Source organism: Fukomys damarensis, unplaced genomic scaffold (genome assembly GCF_012274545.1).
Source record: "Fukomys damarensis isolate Sample0158 unplaced genomic scaffold, DMR_v1.0_HiC HiC_scaffold_19, whole genome shotgun sequence".
NCBI classification, from domain to species: domain Eukaryota; kingdom Metazoa; phylum Chordata; class Mammalia; order Rodentia; family Bathyergidae; genus Fukomys; species Fukomys damarensis.
In genome coordinates, this window is record NW_022900931.1 from 56,804,928 (window position 1) to 56,816,039 (window position 11,112).

An 11,112-nucleotide genomic window follows, 5' to 3' on the forward strand; every position below is an offset into this window, starting at 1 on the left:
TACACACTCGCATGGGCTAAGCTCTTTCTGCCTGCTTATCTCCTTCAGGAATTGCAACTGTTCATTTTCTCCCCCTTCCTGAGACCCCCTTTCCTGGTTCTCCTCCAGGAAAAAGATGAAGCATCTGGCCCAAGCCTCGGGAGCTCCACCCTTGACACTCCTCTACAAATCCCCCCAGCCCCACGCAGTCCCTTTCCCAACTGCCCCCTCACCTCCTGGGATATCCGCTGGAGACAGTCCTGGGGGGTTGTCATGGGACCCTTACCAGATGGGGTCCCTGGGGGCCAGGGTGTAAAGCTGTCAGTTGTAGGGACCTTTAATTAGCACAAACCTTCCATCCTCCACCTTGGCTGTTTTCCTTCTCTGTGTGCTCCTGGGATTCAGCTCTCCATTTTTTTAAGCCTGTGGCCCCAGAGAGCCAGGAGGGGAAGCAGCGGCAGGTGTCTGGAAAAACAGCCTCATCACCTGACTTCCTCCCCAAGACACAGGAGTCCTAGACCCAAGTCCATCCTATTTCAAAATTCAAGTGCTGGGTTCACCACATAGAAGCAGAATTTCAGGACCCCAGAATTAGGACCTCAGGACCTTCTCTCAGACTCAACAATTCAAATCCCCAACCCTTCTCTCCAAGGACCCTTTAGTTCAGGTCTCCAATCCTTGGCCCTTCCCCCGGAATACACAGGATTTAGGACAGATGTTCACTGTGTGTTGATTTTCAAATCCTCCTGGGCTTGTGGGGGGGGGGATTGGTGGTTAAATCCACTGGCTCTTAGAGTTAAGACTAGATATTCTGACCCTGACCTAACAGCACCTTGCGGTAGGCCTCAAGGCACAGGGAGTTCAGATCATCAGGGTCTCAGCCAGCAGAGCTGAACGACCAGTCCCTTACATCCCTTAAAGTCTAAACCCCTGCCTTCTATGTACTAAGGCGCCCGGAACGTCTAGGCACCTCAGTGCAGACTTTCAGTTGCTGCAGGTCTGAGAACTGCAGGCCCAGGGTCCCAGACCCCCAACCCCTTCTGTAGGCTGGGGGTCCCTCCCACCTGCTTGGCCGGCTGCGCAGCGTGGGAACGCCCCAGCTGGGCTGCATGGAGCCGTCAGCACAAGCTGCGCGATTCCCAGCCTCCCGGCCTGCGGGAGCCGGGACACCCCCGCCTTCCAGGCGTTGCCGGGCAACCAAGGCCGAGGGGCCCTATCCGCCCGTGCGGAGAGGGGCTGGGCCTGGATTGCGGGGTCCTGGGAAAGGAGGGGCTGGCTGCCCGGATTCCTAGATCTAAGGGCGTGCTACGGTTTGCGGTGGTAACTAGGCAACAGAGGGATTTTGAGGAGAATTTTTGAAAAGTGGGGAGCTGAGCCTCCTTTTCCAGGGATCCCAGGTGGATTCCGGAACCCAGGTGCCCTCTCCCCGACCCGCAATCCCAGGGGAGTTCTGAGCCCCGCCTCCCCAGGGCGCGGAAACTGGGGAGGCTCCAGGGGCTCCCATTTATAGTTCTGTTTCCACTCAGCGCGGTCCCTCCAGGACCCGGGCTGAGCCACTTTCTTCCATTCTCTCGCCACTCCCTCCTTCTCACCCCCAGCCCCCATCCCCACCCCGACGGGGCGCAGGTGTCCAGCGCAGGCAGGACCCCCTCTCTGGATCCAGGTGTTCCGGCTCCCAGACCCCAAGTGGGCTGGGGCGCCCGCCCGCTGGGCAACCCCAGGCCTGCGCGCCCCATTCATCCGAGTTTCTCAATGGGAAGAGGGCGGGTCTCTCAGGGGCGGGCCAGGGCGGGGCGAGCGGGATCCGGCTCCCTCCACACACCCCACACCCCGGGGTCTGGAACCGACCGAAGGTGCGGAGCTGGCAGGCGTTTCAGAGCACCGGAGGCTTCGGAGGTGTAGACTTCGGGGACCCGGGGCAGAGACCAGGGTCTGAAGCTTCTGCGCTCGCAGAGTGGGGCGTGGAAAGGGTTCCGATCCAGGGTGGTGAGAGGTGTGCAGCCCAGCGAGAAGTTGGAGGGAAGTCAGTGCAGCCCCAAGTCTAGCGAACCTTGGGACACACACTGAGGATGCTGGTCGCCGCCCTCCTCATCCTCCTCTTCTGCTACAGGGGGCGTGCAGGTACCGGAGGGGGAGCAGACGGACACGTTTGCTGGCCTCGGCTTTACCAGGGGAACGGACTGCTGCGTCTAAGCGGGAGGGCCCCGAGTTTCTGAATCTGGGAGCTGGACTCCTGGGTCCTTGAATGAGAGAGTTCTTGAATATGCAAAGCTCGGTTCTGCTGCCCCTCATTCTCCTAGGTCTGTGGCCCCATTTCCTGAAACAGCCGGAGGACCTCGTGGTGGTGCTGGGGGAGGAAGCCTGGCTGCCTTGTGCTCTGGGCTCATACAGGGGACTTGTTCAGTGGACCAAGGATGGGCTGGCTCTAGGCGGCGAAAGGGACTTGCCAGGTGAGGCTGTCCTCCGCTCAGGGAAGGGTGGCGCTGGAGTAGGTGGCTGCTGTATTTGAAGTTGGGCTGTATCCCATGTTTCTGTTGTGATATTTTCAACTTTGGGAGATCAATGGACTAAAGTAAACAATTGGGAGTGAGGTTTTTGAGCTGCTTCTTTGCGGGTGACCCGTATTGTTTGGGGATATAAATGCAGGAAAGTTCAGTAAGCCTAAGTGGACACATTGCCAAATAATTATAAACCGCCACACTAGATCATTGACAGTTTCCCAAAAGCCTCCTTATTCATTTTCCCTATCATAACCTAGAGGTAGTACCTCATGTTTGTAAAATTATTTTCTTGTTTTGCTAACTGCATGATCCCCACTTTTTCAGGGACTCTACCTTGGGAATTGATTAGAATCTCTCTGAATCCAGGGCACACTTCCCCCAACCCAGGCTTTGGTACTGGGGGCTGAACCCAGGGCCTTTGCACTGAACAAAATCCCTTGTCCTTTTAATTTTTAATTTGAAGGTATGGTCTTGATAAGTTGCCCAAGGCTGGGCTTGAATTTATGATCTCCTTGCCTCAGCTTCCCAGAGTGCTGATATTACAGTGTGTGACAGCACACCCAGCTCAGAGCACACTTTGAAACAGTATCTTCCTGTGGAATGGATGACCAGGTGAGGGCCTGGAATCATGGTGTGACTGTCTCTTCCCTGATTCCAGGGTGGTCCCGGTACTGGATATCAGGGGATGCAGTAAGCGGCCAGCATGACCTCCACATTAGGCCTGTGGAGCTCGAGGATGAGGCGTTGTATGAATGTCAGGCTACACAAGCAGGCCTCCGATCTCGACCAGCCCAATTGCACGTGCTGGGTGAGGATTCAGAACACCTGTCTCTTGGGGGCCCAGGGGGGCAGCCAGTATTACATGGGATTATCAGTTCAGGGTGCCAGGGGATGGTGGGTTGGAGCTGAGATCGGGATCTCTGGGCCCAGGATGCAGTTCTGACTATATCTCTACCCTTCAGTGCCCCCAGAAGCCCCCCAGGTGCTGGGTGGACCTTCTGTGTCTCTGGTTGCTGGAGTTCCTTCGAACCTGACCTGCCGGAGCCGTGGGAAAGCCCGCCCTAACCCAGAGCTGCTGTGGCTCCGAGATGGGGTCCAACTGGATGGGACTGCCTTCCCCCAGGTCAGGTCCAAATCCTTTTGCCAACCCCTCCCCATCCAGTGAAACTTGGGGTCTACGCTGACCACTGGTTCATCCAAAAGAGAAGGAGGCTGAGGCTCAAGGGTTGGCCCTCTTGAAATGTGATTCAGGGTGAGGGCTTTAGGGCCAGACTACTTCTGCCTCAGCCACTTGCTAGGTGATTGGTCTTCAGTATGTTATTTAACCTCTCTGTGCCTTGGTTTCCTTATCCATATAATGGGGACAATAGTAGTGTGTACTTTATAGGGTACTTCTAGGGTTAATACTTATAACTGTCTAGAAGAGTGCCTGACACATAGTCAGCACTATTATGTATAAGGGGTAGATGAAGTCATTATTGTTCATACCCTCCAGATCCTGCTGAAGGAAGGGACCACTGGGTCAGTGGAGAGCACATTATTCCTGACCCCTTCCAGCCATGATGATGGAGCTACTTTGGTCTGCAGAGCCCGGAGCCAGGCACTTCCCACCGGGAGGGACACGGCTATCACATTGACCCTACAGTGTGAGTTCAGCTGGCCTGAGGAAGAGGGGGTGGAGCCTGGACTCCTGGGTCTGAGGAAGGAGGGAATTGTGGATCAGGGGTCCCTGAGGTAAGAGGAATCCAGATCCTGGACTCCAGGACATAGATCAGGAGAGGACAAAAAGATGGCACAATGGGCCGTCTGGAGGAATGGGAGCTAGAAACCCAGACTCCTGGATCAAAGGGAGAAAGGGACTGGAGATGCAGCTTCCTGGGATGGAGGTACTGGGGAAAGGACTGCAATGGGGGTGTTTCAGGTCCCTGTAGGCCAACAGTATCGTTGTCCCCCCACCAGATCCCCCAGTGGTGACTCTGTCTGCTGAGCCACAGACTGTTCAGGAGGGAGAAAAAGTCACTTTCCTGTGTCAGGCCACAGCCCAGCCTCCTGTCACTGGCTACAGGTGAGGGCAAAGACCTCTCTACAGTCGGGAAAGGGGAAAGCACGGATTTAGAGAGGGGTGGGACAACATCAACAGCACCATCACCTCCGCAGGTGGGCGAAGGGGGGCTCCCCGGTGTTCGGGGCCCGCGGGCCAAGGTTGGAGATTGTAGCAGATGCCTCGTTCCTGACTGAACCCGTGTCCTGCGAGGTCAGCAACGCTGTGGGTAGCGCCAACCGCAGCACCGCGCTGGATGTGCTGTGTGAGCAGGGGCGGGGCCATGGGTGTGGTCAAAGTGGGGCGTGACTGGGGCGGGCTGTGTGGGGAGGGGCCCGGAATGGTTGTGATCCCAGCGTTCTAGGAGGCTGAGGCAGAAGGATCAGAAATTCAAGCCCAGCCTGGGCAATTTAGCGACTCAATGAGACCCTGTCTAAAAAAAACAGGTCTGGAGATGTAGCTCAGTGAGAAAGCCCTGAGTTCAATACCTGGTACAAACAAAAACAAATAAGAAAGAACATATGCAGTGTTTGGCTATGCAGGTTCAGTCCGAAGTGGGCCAGATGTCCGAAGGGGCTGCTGTATTTGAAATTGGACTGTGTCTGATGTTTCTGTCGTGATATTTTCAACTTCGGAAATAGATCCAGGGCCTGTAAGCATGGACAATAAGTGGGAGGAGTGTAGTGGACCAAGGACCTATGCTTGGGCCCTTGTGTTTTGTTTTGTTTTGTTTCTGAGAGGCTGATTCTTGGGTTGGGGGCTTCATTTCGTCCTCGCCACGTGACCCCTCCTCTACTTCCTCCAGTTGGGCCGATTCTGCAGGCAAAGCCAGAGGCCATATCGGTGGACATGGGGGAAGATGCCTCCTTCAGCTGTGCTTGGCGTGGGAACCCCCTCCCACGAATAACCTGGACCCGCCGCGGTGGCACACAGGTGAAACCCGATCTGGGGACTGTGGCAGTAGCTGGCAGTGGACTCAGCCTCCTGGCAAGGTCCTGCCTCTGACGCCCCTTCCCTGTCCCAGGTGCTGAGCTCCAGGCCCACGCTGCGACTTGCATCAGTGGGGCCTGAGGATGCAGGCGACTATGTGTGCAGAGCTGAGCCAGGGCGCTCTGGCCTGGGGGGTGGCGCAGCCGAGGCTCGGCTGACTGTGAACGGTGAGACTGGTAGGGTTCAGAGGTGGGGAGAGGCAACGAAGTTTAATGGGAGTGGGCTTGGCCTTGAAAGGAGCTTATAGATGGGAGTCTAGTGACTGGAGCTGGACCTGTTGAAGGCTTTGAGGGGGATCAGAGTAGTTTGAGAAGCACGGCCTGTGGCCTGGTCAGTTGGGGTTATGGAGAACCCAGGTCTTACTTTGTTCAGAATCAGCTTTGAGGAGGTTGAGCTCTCTCCTGAGTGGTTCACAATCTCCATTCCAGCTCCCCCAGTAGTAACCGCTCTGCATTCTGCACCCGCCCTCCTGACTGGCCCTGCCCGTGTCCAGTGCCTGGTGTTTGCCTCCCCTGCTCCAGAAGCAGTGGTAAGGAAAAGTCTCCCCTACCGTGAGCAGCTCAGCCATGATCCCTGACCTCCCCCTGGACCCCTGAAATGGCTCTGACTTTCTGGGCACCCTGCCAGCTCTTCCTCTCTCCCACCTCCTCAATGATCTCACTTTCCTTTTTTGTTGTTGCTGTTCTTTCCTGCCCTTAGGTCTGGTCTTGGGATGAGGGCTTCCTGGAGGCAGGGTCCAGAGGCAGGTTCCTGGTGGAGACTTTCCCAGCTCCAGAGGGTCTTGGGGGTCAGGGTCCAGGCCTGATCTCTGTGCTACACATTTCGGGGACTCAGGAGTCTGACTTTAGCAGGGGCTTCAACTGCAGTGCCCGGAACCGGCTGGGTGAGGCAGGCACTCGGGTCCACCTAGGCCGTAGAGGTGAGATACTTCCCTGAAGACCCCAAATACAGGGATTCCAAACCCCACAAATACAAGATTTCCCCTAACTGAGGCTCCCAAACTATAAGGCCCTCAAATGCAGAGACCTCAAACCTTGGCAACCTCAAAACTGTGGGTTTCTTGAATCCTGAGACCTCCCCAAACAATGCACTGCCTCAAATATAGAATCCTAAACTGAAAGACCCCTAACATTTGGGGACCCCAAAGAAAGCAACCTATAAATATGGGAAGCTACAAAGTAAAAGTCTCCTCAAGTTCTAAGATTCCCTAAAGTCAGGGGGTTTAAGCTTCCATTTTCTCTCACTTGTGGAGCCCCAAATTCATGGAGCCTTAAACCACAGACAGAATGAAAAACCTTGGGACTCCTCTAATTGGTGAACTTGTGAGCCCATGAATTACCAAACCCAAGCCTAGAGTCTCTCCCACTTATGGCTGAGCCTTCTCAGGATTCTCCTTCTACTTCCTACAGACTTGCTTCCCACTGTGCGGATTGTGGCTGGAGTAGCAGCCGCAGCCACGACTCTTCTTATGATCATCACCGGGGTGGCTCTCTGCTGCTGGCGCCACAGCAAGTGTCAGTGCCTAAGCCCTGCCTCTGCCCCCTGTTCACAAACCCCAACCCTCCAGCCCCACATGCCTCACCCACTGACTGCTGGCGTTGGGGCACGGCTCCAGTCCAGGCTCTAGCTGTGCACAGGGCTGGACTCACCTTTGGGCCCTAGCTCCCTCATCAGCTTTAACTCAGCCTTTTCAAGGTCATCCACACACACTCCCGGGTTCTTATTGGTTCCCAGATTCCCTACCGATTGGCTCAGTCCTCCCTCTTCCCTATTATTGGTCTCCACAAAACTGTGACCCTGCCCATTTGCTTACCTCCACCTCTGTCTGGGCCTCAGCCTCTTTCTCCAAGCAAAAGAACATGGTGCGAATCCCAGGAAGTAGTGATGCCTCCAGTTCACGGGGCCCTGGGGAAGAGGAAACAGGCAGCAGTGAGGATCGGGTAAGATGCCAGGGCCCCCAGACCCAATAATATCCTAGTCTAACTGTACCCACAAACTCAAATATCTCCCTCAAATATTCCCCAAGTCCACATGTGCCCCAACCACGGATTCCTTAGACCCAATATGTCTCCACCTCCCTCTTGTTTCCTGAGTCCAGACCCCAGCCCAGGTACTCCCAGGGATCCCTCCAGCCTCTAGTGCCAGGCTGAAGGTCCTTAGTGTCTGACCCTGGGGCAAAAGGATCATCTGACAATTCCTTCTCACGGTGTTCTCTACACAGGGTCCCATTGCGCCCAGTGACCACAGTGACCTGGTTTTGGATGAGAAAGAGGCTCTGGAGACCAAGGTGAGTGTTGAGATGCGAGGGTCCCTTCATTGTGTCTCTAACTCTCTGCTCCTCCTTTTTTATTATGCTGCCCGGAAGAAGTAGGACCTAACCCCTTTCCTGCACCCTTTCCTGCACCCAAGCCATCTCATCCAGCTCCATCACAGTCATATTTCAGGCCTCATGTTTATATCCCTTCCCTGCTCCTGCTGGAAGTCCCATACTGGCTTTGTCTCCCCAGGCCTGTTCCTTTTTTGGAGTCCCCACCTTGATACAGCCCTTGATATCAGTCCTTTTTCCTCTGCACTTGGCCTGAAACCCTCCCTTCTCAAATCTATCTAATTCCCTTCTTTATTCTTCCAGTCTCAGCCCAGAATTTGCTTGTTCTAGGGAACCTACGCCTCCCTCATAAGGGCCCCATTATTCTGCCTGTGTTTTGCCCATCGGAGCCACAACTACTCTGACCTTGGCTTCTCCATCACAGCATGACCACTGTTCTGGGAGTTCCCATACAGCCCCAGTCACTGCTGTGCAATCCTCAGTCACAGAGCTGACCCCTCTGGACTTTGTCTGATCATTTTGCTCTTGGCCTGGGGTCAAGGGCAGCCTAGTGAAACATCTCCAGCAGTGCACAGGGTGTGATGTGGAATCAAAGCTAGGGGCTGTTAGTCAGATAGATGAATCTCTCTCCTTACTTCTGCATCCCCTCCCCTCAGCAAACCTATATCCCTCTGTCTCTGTCTTGCTCTCCTTTTGTCTCTATGTCTGCCTATTTTCTCCTTTCCCTTTTTCTTTTGTGGCTGTCTCTCTCTCTTTTTTTTTTTTTTTGCCAGAGATCAAACTCGGGTCCTTGGTCCTTTCAAGGCAGGCACCGGAACCACTGAGCTAAATCCCTGGCCCCTGTGGCTGTTTTTCTGTCTCACTTTGTCTCTCTGCTAGTCTATGTGTTTGTCTGTCTCTGTGTCTCTGTTCCCATTTCTGTCTTTTTGTCCCAGGTCTGGCTTTTTCACAGTGTGAATCTCTATCTTCACCTCCTCGTACTGTTACTTACCTCACTAAGTCCTCCTTGTCCCCTCAGGATCCAACCAATGGTTACTACAAGGTTCGAGGGGTCAGTGTGAGCCTGAGCCTTGGCGAAGCTCCTGGAGGAGGACTCTTCCTGCCACCCCCATCTCCCCTTAGACTTCCAGGGACCCCTACTTTCTATGACTTCAATCCACACCTGGACATGGTGCCCCCCTGCAGACTGTATAGAGCCCGAGCAGGTTATCTCACTACACCTCATCCTCGAGCTTTTACCAGCTACATCAAACCCACATCCTTTGGACCCCCAGATTTAACCTCTGGAACTCCCCTCTTCCCATATGCTGCCTTCCCCACGCCCACCCACCAGCGACTCCAGACTCATGTGTGACAACTCTCCAACTGAAGAGTCCTGGGATCTTCAACTTGCCATAATGGATTGTTCTGGATTCTGAGGTCCCAGAACGAGTTGACACTCTTACTCCTCCAAAACTGAACATTGAATGAGACAGGAGGGAAAGAGCATTACAATTTTTAAAATTTTTTTAGCATCAGGGATCAAACTCAGGGCCTTGCACTTGCAAGGCTTGCAGCAGAACCATTGAGCTAAATCCCCGGCCCGCTAGCATTACAACTGTTAGGATCATTGATACATAGTTGGCTCAGCCAAAGGGGATGTCTCAAGTGGGCTATGGTCTCCATGTCCATCTCTTCTCCTGTGTAAAAGTCATTTAAGTTGGTGGATAGGCCTTTGCAGAGAGCTGAGGCCAGGGAGTGGCAGGAGTAAGGAAAGGGGGTGGAAGTCATTTCTAGCTATCGAGGAAAGGTATTTCAAGATGACCTCCAGCACTGATAAGGAAAGTAGTATGGGGCAGATCAAAATGAAAGGTATAACAGGTCCCACCTTGTTCTGGGTTTCCTTGACGGGCACTTCATTTGGCCGATGAAAGTGCTGCCAAGATGACTGGTCACTCTCTGAGAACCTAATATGGCCACCATCTTGATTCCATCTACCTTCCTTCAAGACTCAGAAAGAATTAGACCGAAAGAGTGGGGATAAAGTGAGAACTATCACTATGGAGGTTAAAGGGAAACTGGGGGTAAGAATATTTATGTTTAATTAAATAACGCCAGAGAGGCAAACATGTCTTGGGTATTCTCCTGGTATTATGACTTTCCTTCAAGAAAGAGGCCCACTGGCCTGTCTCAAAGTACTTCCTCTAGTAGCCTTCGCTTATGGAGTGATTGTAGGGACAAGACCCTAGGTCACCTCTCAGCTCCTTGGCAATTGTTTAGCACTGTAGGCTCTTCTAATATCCATCTACACAAGCATATACATATAGAGCTGAAAATGAAAGAGAAGTCCCTGAAGATGTGTTCCCATGAGACACACTTGTAGAGGTCCACAGAGATGCACACACATGCACGCACACACAATAAGGCTGCCCCCTTTGGCGAGGGAAAATAGAATCCTATACTGTTTTGAAGGGACAAAGCAGTGAGCTCTGAAGGGGAGTTGAGTAGTAGACCAGGAGCAGCAAAATGGAAATCCTCTGATCCTTAAGTGAGGATGGGGGTGGATGGTAACTTTTTTCTGAGGCTCTGTGTCCTTGATAGAGATGATTTAGGTGACTGACTTTGATCATCCTTAAAGAAAGGGACTGGGGACTTCGGTTCATGGATCCTTGAGCCAAGAGTTAAAGATCCAGACACCTGGGACCAGTGGAAAGCAGAACAAGAAGACCGAACTCTCCTCCGGTCTGAGGGAGAAAGGGTGGAGCCTTGGCCTCGAGGGCTAAGACTGGATCTGAGGGAGCGGGGTACTGGGTCTTACTTGCTGTGTTCTTGATTGGGGAAAAGTTTGGGCGCCTGTATTTTTTGGGTCTCAAGAGAGAGATTTTTGGGCCGGGGATTTAGTTCAGTGGTTGTGGCACCTGCTTCGCAAGCGCAAGGACCCGAATTCACTTCCAGGTACCCCCCCAAAAAAAAAAGGTATTTTCTTCTTTTTTGAGGGGAGCGGGTTTCCGAGGCTGGCGTGCCTGGAGGGAGGACAAAAGGCGACGGTGGGTGTCTGAGTCTAAAGGGAGAGAGGGTTGGGGTTGGAGTCCTGAAGTTAGACTCAAAATCTAAATCGGCAGAACCCAAGACCCAGTCTCAAGGCTTGGCCTTGGCCTGGGATGGGCCGCCTGGACTCTCTCGGGGCGGGGACCTGGCGCAGATTCCCACCCGGGGTTCCAGAGCCGCTCGGCTCTGTGCAGAGCTGCCACGCTATTGTCCTGGATAGGAAGGCGGGGCCGGCGCGGGGCGGGGCT

General features: G+C 53.8%; 1 protein-coding gene across 2 annotated transcripts; it reads left to right on the forward strand.

Moving 5' to 3' along the window:
• The first annotated feature begins 2,048 nt into the window (after positions 1-2,048).
• Kirrel2 (kirre like nephrin family adhesion molecule 2) lies at positions 2,049-9,350 on the forward strand. Of its 2 annotated transcripts, XM_010631863.2 has the most exons (16): positions 2,049-2,100; positions 2,280-2,429; positions 3,139-3,288; positions 3,443-3,603; positions 3,976-4,126; positions 4,440-4,545; positions 4,638-4,786; positions 5,327-5,454; positions 5,546-5,678; positions 5,940-6,040; positions 6,211-6,430; positions 6,921-7,031; positions 7,348-7,451; positions 7,733-7,798; positions 8,856-8,893; positions 9,163-9,350. In XM_010631863.2, exons 1-16 carry the CDS (start codon positions 2,049-2,051, stop codon positions 9,233-9,235), a joined length of 1,893 nt encoding a protein of 630 aa, XP_010630165.1. In that variant the 3' UTR covers positions 9,236-9,350. The 2 variants fall into 2 exon arrangements, with proteins under 2 accessions (XP_010630165.1, XP_033621637.1); XM_033765746.1 differs by having other exon boundaries at positions 6,921-7,025; positions 8,856-9,350.
• Positions 9,351-11,112: the final 1,762 nt, after the last annotated feature.